Source organism: Lampetra fluviatilis, chromosome 5, assembly GCF_964198595.1.
Source record: "Lampetra fluviatilis chromosome 5, kcLamFluv1.1, whole genome shotgun sequence".
Lineage (NCBI taxonomy): Eukaryota > Metazoa > Chordata > Hyperoartia > Petromyzontiformes > Petromyzontidae > Lampetra > Lampetra fluviatilis.
In genome coordinates, this window is record NC_136279.1 from 14,526,826 (window position 1) to 14,550,781 (window position 23,956).

At 41.7% G+C, this 23,956-nt stretch overlaps 1 protein-coding gene across 1 annotated transcript in view; it reads left to right on the forward strand.

Annotated features, from left to right (window-relative positions):
- Positions 1-15,488, forward strand: part of LOC144932628 (vascular endothelial growth factor receptor 1-like) — a 46,683-nt gene extending 31,195 nt beyond the window's left edge. Inside the window, exons 18-30 of the mRNA XM_078856878.1 lie at positions 44-148; positions 1,147-1,260; positions 2,113-2,192; positions 3,461-4,019; positions 4,481-4,578; positions 5,372-5,494; positions 6,324-6,435; positions 7,243-7,342; positions 8,200-8,305; positions 9,190-9,326; positions 10,527-10,611; positions 11,386-11,450; positions 11,880-15,488. Coding sequence (XP_078713004.1) covers positions 44-148; positions 1,147-1,260; positions 2,113-2,192; positions 3,461-4,019; positions 4,481-4,578; positions 5,372-5,494; positions 6,324-6,435; positions 7,243-7,342; positions 8,200-8,305; positions 9,190-9,326; positions 10,527-10,611; positions 11,386-11,450; positions 11,880-12,003 — 1,808 coding nt within the window. The 3' untranslated portion in view covers positions 12,004-15,488. The remainder of the gene's footprint in view (positions 1-43; positions 149-1,146; positions 1,261-2,112; positions 2,193-3,460; positions 4,020-4,480; positions 4,579-5,371; positions 5,495-6,323; positions 6,436-7,242; positions 7,343-8,199; positions 8,306-9,189; positions 9,327-10,526; positions 10,612-11,385; positions 11,451-11,879) is intronic.
- Positions 15,489-23,956: the final 8,468 nt, after the last annotated feature.

The window sequence follows — 23,956 nt, forward strand, 5'->3', positions numbered from 1 at the left end:
AGTATTGTGGGTTTTTCATGGACATGCGTGCATTGAATGGCAGGGAAGACACTGGGACACGGAGCTTTTGGCCGAGTGGTGGAAGCCTCAGCGTTCGGGATTGACAAGTCCTCCACCTGCACGACTGTGGCTGTCAAGATGCTAAAAGGTCTGTGAGGTTACGATTATAGAAACCAACATGTTGTGGATTTGCTCTCCAACACACCGGTGTGCTGTACTAGTAACAAATTGGCATGTTCTGTTTACGTGACAAACCTTACTAATTGGCCGTGTCGGGTGGTGGCGGGTTTAACGACACTTTTATATTTACGCGATCTCACCCAAAAAACATGTATTATGAATATTGGTCTCGAAAGCCTACGTGTTAAACAGACACCAATATCCTAGTGTAAAATAGAAATCTGCATGTTAATTAAATAAAATCAATCCAAAACACCATCAGCTGCTGATGTAAAAAAAAACACAACAAAAATATGTGATCTTTTCTGCCAATTTAATTCAAAATCTCTCCTGTGGCCTTACACAAGTAATAGTATCATGGCATGCAGCGATGTATCCTTCCAATATAATTTGGTCAATGCACTTATAATACATGTGTCCAATGATGAGCATACATTTTTTAAATGATTGATTTAAATCATATGCAAACGATATAATCTTACATATAGGGTGATACAGCAAACTGAACTGTCGAGATGGGACGAACAAACATGGAATGGTAAAACGAGATGAACAATAATCCACTCTTGAATAAAATCATGACTTCAATTCGTGAAACTTCACAGACATTTTTTAGGATGGAAGTGGTGAGGCGCAAGTGACTAATTTTATACACCTCAATAATAATTATAATTAGTAGAGCCTCTGACTAAAACAGATTTTGATTTGAAGCTTTCGTGACTGCAGGAATCCATACTCTTTGGTTCTTTCGGTAAAGTCACGTAGGTATAAATAAAATAAATCACGACGTTTTGATCGCAACACAAGTGACCATCATCAAGCGGAACCGATACAGCAGGACAACTGCTGATCGAAACGTCGTGATTTATTTTATTTTATTTCTACCTACGTGACTTTACTGAAAGAACCAATGAGTCTCAAACAGATTTCTAAAGTTACTGGGTGTGTCGCCCGTGGTGTGTGCAGGTGGAGCAACTGCAAGTGAACACAAAGCCCTGATGACTGAACTCAAGATACTCATCCACATCGGAAACCATCTCAATGTGGTCAACCTCTTAGGAGCGTGCACTCGTCCAGGAGGTGACTCCAACACAGCTCCGTGCAAACGCGACGGGTGGTCTGGGAACCATAATTATGTAGCGGCAGTTATTTGATGGGGGCCTGCCTGGAAATACCAGGTGTTGTATCTTCGGATGGCAAAGTGGTTGGGAGATTGCAGTGGATCCTTATATCCATCTGCACAGAGATTTTAGTTGTTACCCATTCGTATGTGTGGATTATATCCACACATATTTGATTAACATCCCAATGAATAACCCGCTTGAAAGAAGTCTTGAACTCAGGTTTCAGGTTTAGCTGGAAGCTGCTTGCGAACGCAACTTTGATTATTTCTGTGTTGTGTTCTCTGATGTCTCATTCCATTCTTTTCCAAGTAGTTTTACATAGTCGTGTGTATGCTCTCTCTTGTTTGGCATTATCATCCGTTTTCATATCGTTTAACGTATCTCCTTTTATTAAATTATTCCTGTTTTATATATTTGACAATTACAGGTAGTTCTCGCAATCTCACGAATGCCATCACCAGGTTTTTACTGTCTACTTTACAATGAACACAGTGCACATGTTGAATATGCTTATGGATTTAATCGTGTATTGTCATCATGGTTACGTTTTGGTATGTACATAATTAATTTTCACATTCCCTCCACCCTCAAACGGCCTTACCCGTTGAAATATATTCTGAATTGTAAGATATATTGAAACAAATATTGTGATACAATTCATTTACGCAGTATAGTTATGATATTTTTGTAGGAGATATTTGAAAGATAATAATGATAAAATCGGCTGTGGTTAGTGAAATTATCGCTGATGTTGTTGATTGTGTCTATGGTTATAAATGTGAGATGACAATGATATTGGTGGTTACAGGCCCTCTTATGGTTATAGTCGAGTACTGCCGCCACGGAAACCTGTCCGAATACTTGCGTGGCAGAAGGGACTCGTTTCAGGTGATGAACACACTCACGACTGTCGCCGTCACCATCGTTACCACGTGTCCGTCATCATCACCATCACCATCATCAACAGAACCCTCGTGAAGCTCATCAGTTTAATCGCTAACATCGCATCACATATCTTTACGACAATCAAGCGATAAAATAAGGAACATTAATCATAATCATCATCCATGTACAGTTTTTAATATATACTTTTTATATAATCAATGGCAACTTTGATTCATCGACCTTGAATCACAGCCTTAAATGCACTTCTAATCAGAAATGTTCATGTGCAACATGAACGTGAATATAAATGCCGCCGGAAACACGATCTGAAGCACAGCGTTGAACAAATCACTGCACCTAAACACAAACCCGAAAGATAAACGTAGCACACAATTGAATTAGACACGAACACAAAGCACGGGCGGATCCCTGAACACAAACTTAAAAATCACGAGACATTTAAACATCACGAAGTACAAACCTTACCACAAGCTAAAGAACGACAAACAAAAACAACCTTGCAGCTTCAGGGGAACTCTTCATATGAATGCAAGCAATGGCAACACACCTCAATGTAACTCTAACATTAGACCAAAATACAGGTATAGTAATTACAAATTCTACAATAAACATAACTTCAACACAAATGTAAGCATGAACACATTAAACCTGTGTTGAATAAAACCCATTCAAAAACCAATTGAAGCTTTGACACAAACATAAATATATAACTCATCACAAGCACATATTTAAATACGCAAAAATCAACACAAGTACAAATGCAAACACACAAACCAATGACAACTTGAATTACAAATAAGACATAAAAATGATAAGCCATGTAAATGAGATGTTAAAATGACCAACAATTGTTTTTATTCTTAAAATATATTTTGACTGTGAATCGTCACAATTCATAGAATTTCAGTTGATTAATATGTATGTGCCTATGCTGCATGTGGTTTAATCCAAGTATACACAATTACTAAATTAATATGATATCAGTGATGGACTGCACTGGCTATGTGGTACGAACACACAAGTCAAATTGGGGAGGTTGCATTAAAACAGCACGTGGTTTAGGTTTGTATTCTTTACTAAATCAGCTTAAATGTAAAATTAGCATACCGTATTCATACAAATGTTTACATATTCTAAATTAGCGATTTTCACATGCATGATTCGGTACAATCATTGTAAGCGTCCAGAATCGACGAATCGTTATATTTTCGCTCACTCAAAATGATGACCTCTGAACTCTTCTGGCGCAGAGTGACACTGGCCCCAAGGGCGCAAAACATGGGAAGCGGAACGGCAGTGAGAAGTCCGACTGGGAATCCCGCGCTCAGCTCCACGATTCTGGCAAAGCGGCACGACCTGAAGCAGCACACGATCGTCGCCACGACAAAAACGCCTGCTCCATCATTTGTGAGGAGACGGGAGGCTATGTGGATTTGCCCCCGGCTGCCATCGCTGCAGACTCGGACGACGGGATGCGCTCGTCTCCTCCCCAGCCACACGGTGTGGAGGCCTGGTCGCGACTCCAGGGTCGGTGCGGCTCCTCATCGGAGGAATCGGAGCAGGCAGAGTGGAGAGGAGAGGGAACTTCCCGTGGCCGCGTCACCTTGACGGGTGCTGCGCCCGACGCGATGCGTGGCACGGGGAAGCGCGAGCGGGGCCCTGATCCGCGGAACTTGCCGTCGCTCGTCGGCCGCCCCACGGGCGACGCGGAGAAGAAGCGGCTTCACAGTGTGGCCAGCTCGGCAAGCTCAGCCAGTTCCGGTTTCGTGGAAGAGAAGAGCCTGTGCGATGTGGACGAGGAGGCTGAAGGTGATAGTGTGTGTGTGTGTGGTGGGAGATGTGGGATGCGAAAAGGGTTTGGGATAGAAGCGGTCAACAAATCTATTTTGGCTCCACGCTCTAATGAGCCTGGCTGAGCGCTCATCTCCGTTGACGATCCTGAGGAAGTGGTGGAATTTTCACATTCTTATGGCGGGTGCAAGTCTCTGTGCAGAACGACTTGCATTGGCTTCCCAGAAGTTGGTGTTCATTATCCTGACTTTGCACAGATGGCGTTTAGACTATTTCCACACAATATCCCAAATGGTCTCTAATGTCCGTGTTACAGTGGCCGGCCCATTCGGATTAATGACATCCATGTGGAAATTAACAGATGGCTGTAATGGCGATTTGAACCCTTGACTTCACGACAAGTGGCTATGTGGTGAGCAATCTTAACGGTCAGAACTGCCGGGCTAATTTTCACAAGAGCCATATGTGTGTGCTTCCAGACTCAGACGATGAGCAGGTGAGGCCACTGACGATGGAAGACCTCCTGGCGTACACATTCCAGGTGGCTCGAGGGATGGAGTTCCTGACATCACGGAAGGTAAATAGAAATTCTGGATGTTATTGCCATTTATTGTGGAGTTATTGACCAGAGATTAGAAGGTCTTCTTTTGTCCTGAAATTTCATCTCCCTGAGCAGCATTTACTTTTTAGGCACTGACCTTGAAACCTAATCCAGTTAAATCAGGTCTTGAAGCACTGATTCGTAAACTTGGTCTCCCAGATCCAGGTTTCAAGAGATAGATATTTAGACACTGATCATTAATTGTGGTCTGGTGGAGTCAGTTATTCAAATAATTATAATGAAAATAGTCATCTGGGGCTGAATCTTGAAACCTAAACTCAAGATGCTGAGCCTAAATGCACGTATTAGAAATTACTGAGAGATAGCCAGATGGATGAGGGGTCAGAGCTCTGAACTGGCAGCGCTGAGGTCCAGGTTTCAGCTGCCCGCGATGAAACCGTGTTATCAAGTGTCAAGAGTTGATAGTCTCCAGTAAAAATAAATGTTACATTTAGATTTTCATTTAATTAGGATTATTTCAGTTCTGATAATTAAAAATATCAGTTTTACTAGGGTGTGATAAACATTTATTTCCGTATCAGTGGGAATGTGTGCCCTATAGTGTGTTGATACGAAGAGCTAACTTGAAGGAATTTAAGTAGTCGGCTTGTGATATCACTTTCCACGGGCTGTTATTTCTAACACCGTGTGATGCACTACCCAGCAAGTGTTGCAAGTGGACATGTTTGCATCTCGTCTCACGATGGTGAATAAGCTTGAAAGAGAGAATAAAACATACATTGAACAAAGTCCCGTACCACGTGCTCAGTGCATCCACAGGGACCTGGCAGCACGTAACGTTCTGCTGGCCGACAACGGTGTGGTGAAGATCTGCGACTTCGGGCTCGCCAGGGACGTGTGCAAGGACCCTGACTACGTCCGCAAGGGAGACGTACGTCTATTTTTGCGCTGGACAATCAGAGTTACAGCTCAGTCGTATTATAATAATGGTAGACTTTGTAACCTGCACAGTTTTTCGTTCACCCTCTGAACTAAAAATGTTTTGTTTTTTTACCAGATGAAACCCACTAAGGTATTAGTTCTTTTTCAGAGGCGACCTGGCCGCACATGGCAGCTCATCATTGTGGCTTATAATGTGGCAGCCAAAGCCTCTAAATGCATGTTTCTAAATGTGGAGTGGCAAAACAGGAGGAATGGGAGAAACATCTATATGACCACAGGGAGAACATGCAAACTCCAAATAAACAGGCATCAGGATCTGGATTGAACCAACAATCTCTTGCATACCATGCGAGGGAGATATCTTGCCATGACAATGTCCCAGAAAGTGAATAATCACAGAAGCGGAAACCGACATACGATTGTTTTGCATTACATTTTCATGCGATGAACACTCTTTGCAGAGAATATACGAGCTACGCACCTAGTGTGGACAAAGAGGCCCAGTGAAGTGACTTCAGAAGTAGTTCCGTGATGTCTGCTTTCTGGAATTTCCTCTGACGCAAGGTGGTGCACCGCTAGCTGCGAGAGTTCTCAATGAAAATGTATTCGTCTTGTGATATCACGCTGCTAATACAATCGGAAGGAATATCCCACAGGAGGACCATTCTGAAAAATATAAATGCATATCTCTGGGAATAATTACATAACAAAAAAAAATACAATTCAACTTGATATATATGTACAAATGAAGCCATATCTATAGACGCAGTGCAGGAGTTAGACACTGAAGATGTGTGCACGTGTGTGTGTGTGTGAAGGCCCGACTTCCATTGAAGTGGATGTCCCCAGAAGCTATCTTCGACAAGATCTACTCGGTGCAGAGCGACGTCTGGTCCTTTGGGATTCTCAGCTGGGAGATTTTCTCACTTGGTGAGGAGTCTCGTGTTATCCTCACCGCCATTAGCACCACCATTAGTATCGTTGTCCACATCATCACCAGCTGTTTCCTTCCACTGCTGGATGAAAGATTTGCTTTGCTGTAGCCAATTATGTGTTCTATGGAGCTGTCATCCATTTCCATGCCCTATCTTATCTCGTGGGACTTGTACTATGCCTTATCAGGGATGCAGAGCCAGCCAGCACTCTTGAGTCTCTATTGACCTGAGTTGTCAAAGCCAGCACCCCTGCTTACCTACGTTTAAGTCATAGGACTCTTGGGGCTCATAATGGCCATGCGTGAATAAGTGAGACTAAAAGTACGATGAGCAATTTAATATGTAGACCGAGCAGTTCAACTGATTAAATGAGCTTGTGAACGAGTGCTAAATCTGTGTTTGGGTTATTTAAATGAATAAACGTGGGAATACTGGATATCAGCAAAGTTAAAAATAGTGAAGATATAAATGAGCAGGAAACATTGATTGGGTTAGCCTAACAGAGTTAAACGAAGATGAAGCCCAACAAACACACCACTTATCTTGTAGTTGCTCACATAGCCTCTGTGTCCCAGTCCACAAGAGTAAAAAGCTTTGTTAATGATACTAAAGATTATAAATAACTACACAAAATAGTTTTCATTCACCAAGCTTAACACTGACATTAGACAGTCCAGGATACATTTCAATGAATGAATGAATGTGACTTGACAATTTCATGTATAAGCTAATAAGTGGGTGAATGTGTCACTATGAGTGAACAAGTGAATGAATGAGCATATGTACTACTTCTCGTCCACAGGAGCATCTCCATACCCCGGTGTTCAGATTGATGAGGAGTTCTGCCGTCGACTCAAGGAAGGGTCGAGGATGAGGGCTCCGGAGCATGCGGATGAGGACATGTATGCAGGAGCACACACACACACGAACACGCTCACAGACACACGCACATTAACGCACACAACACAGCAAGCACGCGTGCACACCAACACAATTCGAATCGGCCACAATCATACCATGAATATAATGATTGGTGTTTCAGTCAACAGACTATTTTTTCATGAAGAGGGCCAACGACATCATGACCATATCACCCTGAATGCACCAGAGCTAAGCAGGATTTTGAGTCTGCTTGTGACTCCCGGTGTTATGGACACGGGCTGCGAGGTGACCAGCAGATGGCAGTGCAGCAGTGGATTTTTTTAAATCCAATTTCCAATGTAAATAAACTTTCATCACTACACTTGAAAATGTGCCCGGCACTATTGTTAGAAAACACATGGCATGCAAACACATATGTGGAATATACACACCAATATATAGTGCACACATGAACAGCCAACAACTCTGCAAGTGACACGTGAACAGAGGTGATGACAGGTGTTAGTTGGAGTGATGTTGATGCTGGTGTTATTTTTAATGGTGATAGTGGTCGTGGGTTGTGATGGTGTATATGGAGATGTATTGTAGCCATGACATAATGTGTGCCTACATGGCATAAAATGGAACGAGTGGAATAACCAATGGTAGGCGATGTTGGATTTTATTGATGTTGATGGGTTGGTTGTGATGGATTATAATGTAGTCTTGTTGATGTTATGGTGGTGATGAAGATATAATAACGTGCTTGACGGGGTACATGCTCTAAATTCGAACAAAGGAACAGCCCACGTTGGGTGATGTTTGTGTGGATGTTGACCTATGTTGATGGGATCGTTATGTTGGTGTTCATGTTGTGGTGGTGGTGGTGGTGATGCAGCTATAACATCATGCGAGCTTGCTGGCGCGCGGACCCACGGGAACGGCCGGGCTTCTCCGACCTCGTGACAGCGCTGGGTGACCTCCTGCAGACGCGGGTGCAGCGAGTGAGCAGCGCATCACAATTGAACCCCTTCACATCTAAACAAAGCAAATACACGCACAGACCACTCCGATATATGGTAACGCACTGGCAGTCTAATGTCAGTGTCTCATTGCTCAAATGAACAATAGGGTGACACTAATCTCGATTGTTAGCATTATGGCAATTGTGAAAAATGCACATTAACTGAACCATCCATAAATTGACAATTGTTGGCTTATTTTTGAAGTTTTTTTAATCAACTTAAGGCTAGGATTAGGTTTGACAGAACGAATTGACACTAGCTGAGGTATGAACTTGTAACATGAGCAATGGGGAGCCTAAGGTAGGTGTTTAGCTGGCCACATTATGAAATTGTGTGCCATGCTCGCCTAAATAAGTAGTTGCTTGCACACGTGTTGTAAAGAGCAGTGATGCAGCAGTTCGCACATTGTGTGACAAAACCACGGAGTTTGATTCCTGGCCACGGCTAACACTCGTGGCGAGTGATATCTAGAATTGATTATTTTCATCCCCTTGATCGACTTGGCCTTAAAAATTGTATCTGGTGCGGTGTAAACATCAGTACTGGGGACACAAATGCGGCTGGCCATGGTACTATCCACACCACCTCAACGTGTGCCGTGTCGACCTTGATAGGTGCTTTCTGATAGCACTTGCACCAACAGTCTATGAAGGTCTTCTTGGTTCTTTCGGTAAAGTCACGTAGAATGGAAATAATAAAATAATAAAAATAAAACATATTAAAATATTATTTCCATTCTACGTGACTTTACCGAAAGAATCAAGAAGATTAATCCCTGCAGTCACGAAAGCTTTAAATCGAAGTCTATGAAGGCTACAAGAGAATATTTGTGTCTGCGTGTATGTGCGTGTGTGTGTGTGCAGATGGGCAAAGACTACATCCCACTCTGCGTGCAGCCCAGTCTGGGCGGAGATTCTGTCCTCTCCCTGCCAATTTCTCCCAACTCTAATCTAGGGGACACATCCTTTGAGTTCAACTATGACAACCTCCCTGCCTCTTGGTGAGATGACTCCTCGCCTCGAACGCTAAACCCACGGTTTCCCAGACAACAATCTTAGGAACACACCATGTTTGCAAGGCCTTCTCTGTTCAACTTCAGATTGAGCTGTTTCATGATGCACACACCTGATGACTGTTCAACACACCCAATGTCATGGAGAGAAAACCGATTCACAATTTAGAGGGCGCCAATTGTGTGTGTGAGGACATTTTATGTGCTTATCAACTATCAATCACGTGCAGCTTGTAATGACTTTGTATATAAATGGAGAAGATTAGTGAACATGGAAAGGTTTATTATGGTTGATTGCCAGGACAAGAGTTTGGGAAAATGTCCTGACCTCTCCTGTCACCCCAGAACTGTAAACTACCCGTATTATTACACCTTTAATGGCCTTTCAACTAAGCCACATTACTCTACAGTATGGTCAGATGTGCATCATGACAGAACAACTAAAACCCGTTGCCTTGGTAATTCGCTGGACTATGGGTCACAGCCGCAGGCCTTAACCACGAAATTATATAAAAAGACTACAGAGTACACCCCTACGTACACAACTATTCTCATTGATTGAATAATACAGGTTAGTTGAAGCCTGGGCATGGATGTCATTCGAAACAGCCGATACATCTCTCTCAAGGAACCTGAGAGATTCCCATACCGAAATATTTGCTTTCTTGACTCCGAGTTTATATCTTGGATCTTCACCTGTTTAATTGTGCGTTACTTAGCCTTCAGTATTGTCCGTATTTGGTGGCTTTCACCCATGGAAAGTGAATACTGGACACCCAACACTTTGAAGAGGATGTGACACTTGTCAAGGGATTGGGGGGAGGACCTTAAGGACTTCATCTTCAAATGCGGACCCTCCCCTGCCCCCTCCCCGATTGCTCTGGGATACAAGAAAGGCTTTTCATCTCGGCAGAATTATACCTTTTGGAAAAGGAAGGCTGGCTAAAGTCATGAAACTGGAACTTCAAATAAAAAATGCATCAAGAAATTAAGATATGCTTGGCAAAGATCAACTGTAAAGAAATCGTCCTACTGCTAGACCACAAAACTGCCCATGTGATCCACAGGGCCAAAGTTAGGGTTAGCATTCCGACAGAATATCAATTATAAGTTTAGTGACTTTAACAAGTCGGACTCCCTCATTGGTAACTTTGTGTGTGGATGTTTGCGTGTTTTTATATTGAGTAGCTTTGAAGGTGGGGAGGTGGGTGGGTGCATGACATCCCAGGATTTCGATGACCTTACCATGACCTTTGACTTCCCTCCTTGCACGGTGAGTGCAATGCATGCACTCTCTCTTACATTTACATACAATACATTTTAAGATGGTCGTGACTGATTGGCTGACGTAAATCCTCACGATTTTATAGAGTGCTAGAAAGCAGATATATAGTTGACTTTTATGGAAATACATTATTTCCATAATCTCTGGAAATAATGTATGAGAAAGTGGCTAAAAAGGCCACTTCAAATATTTTTTTGGGAGAAGTCATCGTGAGAATTCCTCAATGGATTCTTTGCCTCGTGACACTGATGGCACAATTTTGGATAACACCAAAAATTACGATTCTAAAAAACCTGCCAGTGATTACGTGGGTTGAATGTATTTGAACATTATTGGTGCTACACCGGTGTGTGGTATAAAAAAGAGAAACATATTCGCAATATTTATTTATTTCATTTATTTTGTCACGATTCACAAACCCGTTGAGAAAATATTGCAGGGTGCGTCAAAATCAGCTCTCATGATGCCGAAGCAGTCCGAAAACGAATGTTATGAGCAGCTGAACACAAAGTTGCACAGTTTGTTAACGTATAGCACCCAGCCTGCTGTCGATTGGCTCCGTGTTTTGACTCGTGCCCTAGAGAGATTTGACTCTTGCTCTAGACTTGGTCGGACGGTTTGGGTTAGGTTAGGGTTCGAGAAATACGAGCACTGACCTTTCATGAACAATTCTGCCTATAATGGAAAACCTGGTTGTTCACAAGAGATGTATATTTTTAATGATGATGATGGTGGTGGTCCTGGTGATGATGTGTGTCTCAGGGTGGTTCCACTCCCCCCCACGGCATGGGGTGGAGCTCGGGGGAAGCGGGGTCCCAGTGCGCACGGTGAGAGCCTGGTCCCCTGCACCCACTGCTGGGAGGTCACTTGGAAAGGGTGCCTGGCATTTGATTTCATGAGTATTCTAAATTTGGCAATAAACTCAACACATTCGTCAATGACACTATGGCGTTAAAAGAAAAACTATAATACTGAAGTTTCAGGCTACGGCCCTTTATGGCACATAGAGAGTCCAGAGAGATAGAGTGGATAACCAGGGTTGGGGACTGCATTTTACACCACGGGGCCTGATGAGAATTCTATTTGTTTTAAATACTTGTTATCATTCTTGATGATGTTGATGCTAATGACACTGTACGGTTAAAGTTGAAATTATGTTATTCATGAGATTACATTCAAATTACGTATGTGAATGTCATGATGATTCTGCTATTTAATTATTATGATTTGTTGATGATTCTGATTGTGTGGTTCAGGCCAGGGCTGTGCGAGTCCGCTCAAGGCCTGCATGTGTCATCCTCATCCGCACCATCGGGAGCTGGGGACCCCGTTGGAACAGCTGGGAGTCCATCCGCTCCACTCTACGTGGCCGTCATGTGACCTACGTCTCGTGACTAATGTCATTTGCCTGGCATCACGTGACCCACATCACTCGAACACTGTAATCTGAAAAGCATCCTGATCATGGCATGTGACTGGTGCCTGTCACATAACGGCTTCTTGTGTTGGTGCAATTCGTCACTTTGTTCCTTAACATTGCTACAGGCTATATGCAATCAGCATCACCACCACTGTTATTCAATATCAGAAATGAGAATTGTCAACTGTTCCATTACGTGTCATGATCATGTTTGCCATATTCCATGATCATTGGCATATCATCATCATCATTGTAACATCAATGCAGTAAAATCATATACATTCTTGTCATCATCCCTGTTGAGATATCATCATCATTGTAATTACATCATAGCCTATGATTTCTTCATCTAGAAAATAATATCAGTTGTTAAATAAATACTATCACAACCACCATCATCATATTGACGATCATTTAAATGGTTATCATGTTATTTAATGCAACATATTCTCTTGATTGCCACCATAGTTATCATAATTAATGTTACATCTGTTAGGCGCATTTAAACCTTAGATCCCAATGTCCCATTATGGAAAGGAGGGCATAAACAAAATTAGCGTAAATGGCCAGAGCTCGGGCTAAAGGCCAGTTAAAAGAGGTGGGTTTTCAAGACAGACTTAAATAACTCTAACGACTCTGTCTTTTCACCAAAGTCCAAGCATAGTCTGAGAGCTGCACTGGTAGAAGGCGATGACCCCAGGAAATGAGCCTTGACCTAGGAGCATTTAGAATAAGGCAATTCGAAAATCTCAGGGACCTCGTTGAAGTGTAAAAATAGATTAGTTCCTGCAAATATTGTGGGGCTAAGCCATTGAGAGCCTTGTATGTCAGCAGCAGGATTTTATAATCCACTTGATAGTTGCATGGTAGGCAATACAAAGACAAGAGAGCAGGTGAGATGTGCCCATGACATGGTGTGCGCGTAAGGACTCTCTGAACAAGGTGGAGTCTGCCTTACTTGGAATCTCGAATAGTAATGCGTTGCAGTAATCAAGTCGGGCGAACACAAACGCATGAACCAGTCTCTCTTAAAGTCATAGGGTCAGGAAATGACGTGGCTGGGTAGTATTTCTAAGGTGGAATAACGAAGTTCTAATCACCCTAGATACATGTGCATCAAAGGACAGAGACTGGTCAAACTGAAAAACAAGATTTCTGACCTGTGATGGGCAGACATCGTGACCACCTATTTACAAACGTGGCAAACCAATTTTTATGTATTTGCAGAAGGGATCCAATATGTCCATAGTTTTGTTGGAATTTATTCAAATAAAATGTGGCTGCAACCAAGATTTCACTAATTCTAATGTTGTAGACAATTCAGAAACTGGCATTGCAGAGTTAAAGCCTAACCGGATGTAAATTTGGGTGTCATCGGCATAACAATACGATAAGCCTAAATGTTGTAGCAGAGTGCCCAAAGGTGCCTTGTAGGCATAGACTAGTGAGGAACCAAGTAATAAACCAATCTAATTAGAGATGTAAAGCAATCCATCGTGATATAGTGCATACGTTTCTATAAATAAGAGCAAACCCACCTTAAAATCACCATTAAGTGTTACAATCACTCGAGAAGGACCCCAGAGTTAACATCATCACCACCATTACCATCCTCTAGTACTCCAGTGTTTACAAAGATATCCTCATCATAAAAAGAATCTCAATAATGGCTGTACCGTGGCGATTAGTGAGCACCTCTAAGAGGCTTGGGGTAAAGCGTGGAGCCGATGAGCCAGCTACAATGAGGTCAACACTGAGCGTCTATGTCAAAGCATGGCTGTGATTTTGAGTTCAAATCTTGGGGCCATGGTAGGTTAATGTGCTGCCATCTCCAAAATCATCATGAGCTCAAGTCTGCAAGTCATAACACCATTGGCATCACCACTAACATTTACAAGCTTTGTATGACCATCGTCAATTGGAGAAGTAAATTCTGACCTTTAACAGAAAACATAGAAACTGCATATATGGTATATCATGAAACAGATTATCTAGATATATGTATTTCCATCAGTGGCAAACATGGATTTAATATTTTAATTTCGCATAGCAATTGTATTTTTATATAGGGAAAACGATGATTTTGTGTCAAAAACTATCAATGACTGTAACAGCTGACTTCAGTTGGTATCCACCAAACCAATTATGGATAAGGATCCTCTCTCAGGAGGCTCGCAATGGCCATGTTGGGGCACTGCATCAGCACTCCTTCATGAACCTGAATTCAAATTCTGGGGTGGGTGTCTTTCTCAGAGGGCTCACAATGCCCATGATAAGGGACAAATTAAACACATCTGAAGACCTGGGGTTCAGGCCTTTGGAATTGGGTTTCACTGTTAGGACCATAAAGGCCATGTTGAGATACTAAGCCACCAGGACTGTGACTGCATTTACATATTTAAAAATTACATTTATAGTAACTTGCGTAATAACTGTACCTAGGGAACTAGTGAAACCCTGGTTAGCGGAGGGCGAGTCCGAATCAGGCTTTCTGAAAAATCCGACTAGCTGCAAATACAATGAACATCAAAATAATATATACATATAATACCTAAACAATTGTATAACCTATACACTATATCTAAACATGAATGCTTAATACAATTGTGTTTTTAATGCTAGATATAAAAAATAAAAAACAAAAAAATAAGTCAGCACTGTAGCTATAGTGTATTGTGCTGCAGAGTACTTACATTTGAGTTGTGCCAATATCCTCCGAGAATTTGAAACAATCAATACAAAAATGGAGTGAGAGAAAGAAAGAGATAAACGGAGTGAAAGAAAGCAAGAGACGAGAGTTATAGAGAGACTGGCCAATGGGGAGATATGTACAGCAACAAAATCCACGACCACCTATTTGTACTGCAGGTGGCGTCGGAGGCTGATTTATATTAAAACCTCGGCATTGGTCTGGCGAAGTGCAAAATTTTGCGAGCCAAACTCCGACTCGCTGGGGTTCTCCTGAACTGTTTTCCAATTCTCACTTACAATCTCTTTGGACTCTCATCTGGTTACATAAATGACCAACAAATGATTACCAAATTCAGTTTTGTATGCAAACTATTTACTTATGTTACATGTTGTTCATCAGTAGTTGATATATTTTTATATATAATACAGAGATATTTGTTTTATCTGAGTGTAGGCCTTTGACACACTGTGAAACACTTAAAAAAATATATTAAAGTTGTAAAGAAAAACACGTTTGGAAGTGGATGATTTGCAAACTAATTCTTCGACTTGACAAGAGGGTTCGTGAAACAATGTGTCTTCTGAGAGGCGGATCTAGGGAAACACTGACAAACAATACCGTTGAAATTTCGATTTAAAGCTTTCGTGACTGCATGGATTCATCTTCTTGGTTCTTTCGGTAAAGTCATGTGACTTTACCGAAAGAACCAAGAATATGAATACCGTTGAAAGGTTAAAAAAGATAAATTGCAAAAAAAAAAACCGAAATACAATCATGACCAAAATATTCTCTTTCAAAATAAAATTGCTATTTTAAACAACATTCCACTCTCAATTATTCCGTTAGTTATTAAAATTGCACCACTTGTTACAACTTGTATTTGAACCCTGGTGACATTCACGAGCGTAGGCCACATACATTCGAAATAATTTACTGACGATTTATAACTATTCATAGTTCTTTACAGAAAATCCTCAACTCATTCTCAAGCGCCCTGCTCAAAATGTTTTGCCATTTCCTCTATTGTATGGAATTATTTATAAAAGTATCACTGCGTGTTCCGCAAACCTCAGTTCCTGAGTGCCAATTACAGGCATGTGTCACCACAATACTGGCTCAACAATAACAATATCCTGACAAACCAACAATGGCACTGGTTCACCTTGAAAAAGTGGATAATACATCTCAATGGCTCTTGCATTGTAAAGAAATGCATCAGCAGTGCATGAGCTCTCTCTACCTCTCGGTAGGATATGCTTATGCCTCGGCAAGGTAAGGTAATTTACCCTTTTTACCGGGTAAAAGGGTAAAGATGTCGACATGCCAAGGGGTAAGGTAAAGGGTAGGGTAAAGGTAGCTCGGAAGAATTACCCGGTAGGGTAAAGGTAGCGCGAAGTATTACCCGGTAAATACGGTACCTTGTTTACCGCTAGAAGCTCCGTGGCGCAGTCCGTGGCCTACATTTAATAACTAATATTAAAACAAACTTTATTAAAAACACGCTTTTATGAAATGTACTAGTAATTAAAGAAATCCACGACTCCAGGAAGTGACCCTGAAGCTCGCCATAACGTAAGGGGCCGTGGCCAATTACAGTCAACGTCAGTTGAGCGTGGACAATTAGACCCAAGCCGAAACATAACATAAAAAATAATGTTTAAAAACATATAAATGTTTAATGATAGAATATAGTATTGTCATCAGTATGACCTAAGTATACCAAGTGTGCAGTCGGTACCACATTAAAAAGTGGGTAAAAGTTGAGTTTCAAGATTAGAGGATACAACAATAACGACAACAACAACAACAGACAGAGTGAGTTAAAAGAAAGCGCGTAAAATTGGAATAATCGAGAGTATTTTATATGAATAAAGCGCTCTACCTTATAGCATTTACCGTTATAAACCTTGTTCATGTGTAGTAGTTCCCTAGTAATTACCCTGTAATCGGGTAATTTGTATGGGGTAAGGGGTAAAAGGTAGGGTAAAGGTAGGCTCGTTGTTTTTACCTTTTAACTTATACATTACCTTGCCGAGGCCTAGGTGTGCTTACATTGACTGCGCAGTTTCACCGTCACTTTCCGTTTTCTTCCTGCCTGTCAGTGGCAGTATTTCTCCCTCTATGAGCAGTAGCATCCCCAACTCTGTCACTTTATCTGTTTCTCCCTTCACTTGCCTATGATTTATCTCTGTCCCACTCACCGTCTCTCGCCTTTCTCCTTCATTCTTGCAAATCGAATGCCTTCTGTTTCTAAGGCTCTCCCCATGATTTCTCCCCTGTTATTTCTCACACTCTGATTCTCTTCCTCTCTGTCAATAGCAACAGAGTATATCCCTTCTCTCATACCAACCCAACAGTCAGTAGAGAGCTAGGTTAATACTGGTAAGAACCTCCTGGTTCCACCAGCCCACAGGGGATCATTGTGTCCGTCCGTCCGTCGTGCATCCAAATATGGGAGGGGTGGGGCTGGGTGGAGAGGGGAGGGTGGGGAGGGGCTGGGTGGGGAGGGAGGGGCTGGGTGGGAAGAATGGGGAGGGGCTGGGTGGGGAGGGTGGGGCTGGGTTGGAGGGGTGGGGCTGGGTGGGGAGGGGAGGGGCTGGTCACCCCGTGGTGCCCTTATAAAACTCAACGTTTAACCTACTCACGCCGGCTTGTGCCCGCCCTCACAGTCGGCCATATTTGCGGAATACACCACGCCGCCGTTGGCCCTGGCCATTGACCGAGCAACCCAACGTTCCTACCAGCTCCCTCCGCAGGAATGTGTTAGTGTCCACCACTTGTCTCAATCTCCGAGGTCAATTCTCTTGGACCTGACTCGTGTGCTGTTGTTTTTACCCTTAGAATACATACCTTTAAATACTAGGAGAGAACCCGTTGCTCTGTAATGGAAAATAAAAGACAGCTGTCATGTCCATACTCTTCTCACAATCCTATACTTGGAGCATTATAAGTAATCTGCTTTTTAGGTATTGTGGAGTTTTTTTTTTATTCTCCAGGATTTAAAGAATAAACTGGCAAAATAATTGCATAATAGGAGCACACATGTAAAGGTTTAGGCAATTTTTATCAACCGAGCCAGTCTTCACTGTTCATTACCTCCCACCTTTTCAGTTTCGCTGTTATTAAATGTCTTCCGAACTTCTTCCGCCATTTCAATTAAATGTTTAGCCAGTTAACTCAACTCGTCATGATAGGGTAGAGAGGAGCCCAGCCAGCAGCCAGCCGGAAAATTCAAGTCATAGATTATTATTAATTATATGATATTTTAGTCCATTAGCCGACTGGTCTTCCAGCCAATTGTCATAAAGCAGCATTTGTTTAAGCAAGGACTTCTTGCTTAGAAATGCCTTGAACCACAATTCTGCACATTAATGCCAAATGACAATTGGATACAATCTTGCTTTTTGTGTTGAATATTGTCCCGTTATTTAGTAGGAGTAATGTTTCCACTCATATATGCTTTTCTGTTTCTCTCTTTGTCTCTGTCTATCTCATTCTGTTTTCCAGGGTCTCTCTGTCTGCCATTCCATCTTGTCTTTCTAAACCAAGAGCAATTAAATATTTAAAAGATTCCATCACACCACCTGCTTATAAAAGCAGAAGTTGTGGCCTTAAGCAATACATTAATTATTAACAACAGACTCCCAGTGTCACAACAAAGTTCTCTAATTTAACCCAGGCATATATATACACACATACTCGTGTTTTTTTTTACATTTATTCATAGTAGCTGGCAAATACATCACAAAAGTAGATAAACAGTGCAGTTAAAAACAACGGTTCAGGCGAGTGCAGATGTGATATCAAAACATTCGTAAAATTAAAAGTGACACAATTTGAGTTGGAACTCAACAAACAACCTGGTAACCTGGCCTGACCTCAGTTAGAGTTTACACTAACAAAAGCCTCATTAAGTGTATGGATGTCACTGTTGTGTTCAGCATGTCCTTTCTAAAAACAACTGGTCGTGAGGGAGAAGTGCAATTTTTGCCACTAGCTAAAGGTTGCAAAAGGTGCATTTCAAGCTGACTGGTGCCATTGTGAATTCACAGCCGTCAAAGATGTCAGATTGTGAACACATCTAGCCACCAGATATTTAACTTCTTGATACCACCTGAAGTGGCATAACATAAGTAATTCCAACTTCTTTATGTGGCCAATAACAATGAATTATGTGATAACCATTTGAAATGCGTGGGTTATAAAAAATAGTTCACTCTTATTAGCCGTAAAATAAATGGGTTAATAAAGATCTACCTTAAGTGGTACCTATGTCTGCTCTAGCACACGGACTATATGGATTGACTTGTTATCGACGTCGAAATGTAGAAGTTCCAATACATTTTCTTGGTTCTTTCGGTAAAGTCACGTAGAAGGGAAGTAATAAAATAATAAAAATCAAACATAATAAAATAATTCTCACGACGTTTCGGCCACAACGCAAGCAGCCGTCCTCAGGTGAAGAACAGGGCTGTCGGAAAGACAGCGTCTGAAACAGACGATGTCTTTCCGACTGAGGACGGCTGCTTGTATTGTGGCCGAAACGTCGTGAGAATTATTTTATTATGTTTTATTTTTATTATTTTGTTATTTCCCTTCTACGTGACTTTACCGAAAGAACCAAGAAGATGAATCCCTGCAGTCACGAAAGAAGCTTTAAATCGAAAATTCCAATACATTGTTCGGTGCTGTTAACGGGAGCAAAGCACCACCTGTTTGAGGGTTGGGAACTCGCGTAGATTTTGTTTTTATTTCGTTTATGTTCCGTACATACAAAAGCCGACATTATGGTCAGCGTGCACACGTATACAGATCATGCATACTTCCCAATACTGTTATTGTGACCTTGGCCAAGTTATCTGTTCAGCCCAAACGCTGCCTGGACGTTGGGTCCAACACCTGGGAGCTGAGGGCAAGGGGAACTTCGCCCAGAACTGTTTGGTTAAACACATTTGCATTGGACTAATTTAGCAGAAGAATGACAGCCGATAAGTGCAATTCACTACATATTGAGCTCGTTATACTAATCATACCAAATTACAGACTATATTCATTATACACTATTTGTGAACGTGCTTACAATCCTTTGTAATATGCGCATTGACAAGTGCGTATATAGATATGCTCCGGAGTACATACATTGAACCGATAACATGATAATGTATGAACACATTATACAAATGATTTGCAATGCTACTTTGTAGGCTAATGGAACGAGCAAAACTGTACAAATGAGACAAAAAACAACATCCAATCGAGGTGGCAAAAATGGGACAAAAAGTAAACGATTAGATTTTCCTCTCACTTTGATGCTTGAATCAAATCGCAACCCCAAATTGACTTGAGGGTTGAAAATGGAGTCATTTTTATCTTATGTTTATTTATAGAGCGCCTTTGAGTTATAAATTACATCAAAGAATCAGACGTGGGTGGTAATACTCGGGCCTATAAAATTAAAGCCTGCTATGTAATGCATTTATTAAGCCACAACTTTGCAGATGAGACTCGGTGACGTCAAGAAGAGTACAAGATTGCTTTGTTTCGTTAGAAATGTCACTCTGTAACATAACCTGAGAATAATACAATACCCTCCTCTCAGTAATTAAGCAAACCCTCTTACTTACTATTATTCTAGTGAATCTAATTTATTGGACATAAAAAGTACAATGCAGTATACTAAGACAACCGACTCCAAACAGATTGGCATCTTTAGCTTTGATTGTTCATCCACTATTCAGCCAGATCCATTTAATAGTATTCATATCGTGACCTCGATCCTAAAATGTCTCGAAACGGTTGCTTGTTTGGGAATTTTAATATGTTTATAAACGCAGCACACCGCGGATTTTCCAACAAGGCTTAGTCACCATTTTGGAAAATAATCTTCTCTCGTTACGGCAGGGGGTGTTTTTTTTTTGTAAACTGGGAATTTCCATCCCAAATGTACTTAAAAAATTTCCGTAGAAAGTACATGTTTCCAAACTATTTTTGTACAATATAAGTCACCATACGAGCATGCTGAAACTACACTAAAGAACCGCAAATGTTGTTTCTGATTGTTGACTATCCATACTAAGTCTATAGTTACTATCTATTTAAATCCAGGTAAGCAGCCGTTGAGACTCAAAGTCTCTATTTCCAAGGAGACCTGGATCACAAACGCAACATAATTCTGTACAGAAAAAGGACACAAAGCAACATCATGCATGGTCAATGGATGAACAACATCACAAGTTTACATATTGTCATCGCATTTCAAGCAACATACTCCTACAGTATTAGGCATAGAGTATGGTTCATAAACAATTGCATCCTTATTGTCCAAGCAAGGAGTCCAATGTCCTTTCCAATGTTCTTTCGGTGTGCCTCAATTTTTAAATGCAAGAAAGATGCCATATTGTTCCATGTGCAAGGTGTGTCGTTGCATTGGGAACACTCTCCATATGTTGTATGTATTCTTGGGATAAACCGTGAGAAATGTTGAGGCAATCATTATATTTTATGAGTTTAAATGTGAAAAGAATAAACCACAATTATTTATAATTTCTTAGTAATCGTTTATAAAAAAAAAAATAACTACTTCGACCAGTTGTTATATTCCCATATTGAGTGGAAGTTGGCTAGTTTTTCAATACAAATAGTAGTTTAGTGGTTCTCATTTTTAGTCGAGAATCAAATCAAGATTCAAATCTCGACTAAAAACATATCTGTTTAAAATGGCGTTCTCTCTTTAGTTCTTTTCAAACATCTTTCTCACTTCTTCTTTCCTTCGTTGACGTTAAATATTTCCGCCTTTTGATGCCTTTACACAATCGTGAGAACGATTGTTTAAGGGCACTTCATAAATTTCAATTGTTATTATTTACAACAGAACAACGTGAAATGGAGAACAGTCTACAGCCTCGACAATCTCATGTTGTCCTTGGAGCAGATCTGTATACCACGTCACTGCAGTCGACGATAGAAGCGATGCCAGCACAGCCAAACAGCCGACTGAAAAGTGTGTTCCCTGAACATACCAATTACATGCATATTGAGGATGAATCAGTTTCCGAAAACAAGTAGATACACTGCATATTATTTTCTATACTCTATATACCTACGAAACGAGTGACTAAATTCAATCCGTGATGTTAGTTGATCAGCCGTTATCTCTACCCAAGAAGGTTTGGAGACAAAATTTTCTAAAAAAATTATCACGTAGCCTAAAGGCCATTGCACTAATCTCAAACATATTCTTGGTTCTTTCGGTAAAGTCACGTAGAAGGGAAATAATAAAATAATATTAATATAAAAACGTTATATATTATTATTTCCCTTCTACGTGACTTTACCGAAAGAACCAAGAATATGAATCCCTGCAGTCACGAAAGCTTTAAATCAAAATTTAATCTCAAACAGTTGAACTATTTCCGGTATGGGCTCTACATTGCCATGTCGTGCCAAGTGTTGAGTTTGTCAAAATTAATTATAGCAATCTCATAAAAAAAAACACACAGTTAGGTGGCTAGGCCAACTCACAAGCAGGCCACTGGTTGTACGCTCATGTCAGCGGGTGAGGTTCGCGTGAACCGAGTGGGAGAGGAATCCGAATGGGACTCGGAATTACTGATGGGACATGAGAAAAAAACATCGATAAATCGAACTTTCAATGTTTGTAATGAAAACATCGAAGTAGACTGAAAGATTGGAGTGAACACGTCGACGTTTTTTATTAATGTACTTTTTACAGAAGATAAAAATTCAAAGGCAATGTTTATTCTAAAAGAAAATAATGAATTCAAAATAAAATCACAAAAAATCAAAAGGCTGTTGTTGCAGGGTCAACACTAAACCAACAGCAAACTTACGTCTACTTTCCAGAATATTACCATGAGCCTATCTACAGCTTCGACACCTGTCAACAAAGTTTGAAGATGGACTAGTTATTATTTTAATCGATGAGCTTAAAATGAGGGTGGCCGACAGTTGGTGGGATATTTCGTACATTTTGGCCAAATTTTTTGCATGAAAAACACATCGTACAAATATCTCCGTATTCATTTTCAACATACTGAACCAGCGAGGCAGAAATTAAAAGGAGAATCTCAATTACACGCGAATGTATTAAACAGCTCGACAAACACATATAGTGCTTCAGCATTACAACAGCCAACAGAGAGCCGACAACAATGTTGTTATACTGGTAGGAACCTCCTGGTTACACCAGCCCACAACGGATTATTGTGTCCGTCCGTCCGTCGTGCAGGGAGGGGCTGGGTGGGGAGGGAGGGGCTGGGTGGGGAGGGGAGGGTGGGGAGGGGCTGGGTGGGGAGGGTGGGGCTGGTTGGGGGGTGGGAGGGGTGGAGCTGGGTGGGGAGGGGCTGGTCACCCCGTGGTGCCCTTATAAAACTCAACGTTTAACCTACTCCCGCCGGCTTGTGCCCGCCCTCACAGTCGGCCATATTTGCGGAATACACCACGCCGCCGTTGACCCTGGCCATTGACCGAGCAACCCAACGTTCCTACCAGCTCCCTCCGCAGGAATGTGTTATCCTTCCCGTACTACTGTATTTTTCAGAGACGTGGTCAATAAGTGTCACTGAGCCCAAAGCTGGACGCCTGCAACCAGTGGTGCCTGTGATAAATTCTCCGCATTCACTTCGTCACTAACGCCGAGGTCTGCCTTCGCACAGGGTGCCCATCAGTGTCTGACATTGCCAGAAGATTTAGGTTCTTCGGACACATTGCCCGGGCGAACGCTTCAGCTGATCACACCAGAGCCCTCCACACGATTATCGACGGCCCACCGCAGGATTGGAGACGACTCCGGGGTATGCTCCGGTTGATAGGAACACACGCAATTGAGGATGATCTTCACCACAATGACCTTGGCCTGCATTTAGCACGGCGGTGAACCATCGTGGGGACCACTACGACCCCGAGGGGTTTGCACCAGATGATGTTGATGATGTTGTTCCGTTCTGATAGTAGGGCCCTGCTGTGTTTCAAACCTGCCCATAGGTTGTCCTCTTCTACATCCATCAAGACGAGGTGATAATGCGAGTCATGTGGCCCCTCACAATCCTAAACCGAGACAATATGGTGCTCTAGTTAACAGGATTGTAGTCTCTACACTACCGGTCAGTGAATTGTGGATAGCCGACCAACCTCAACTGTGCTTCTGATATCTTTCCACACGTTGCCTGCTCTCTTTACTCTGGGAGTCTGTGCTGAGTTTT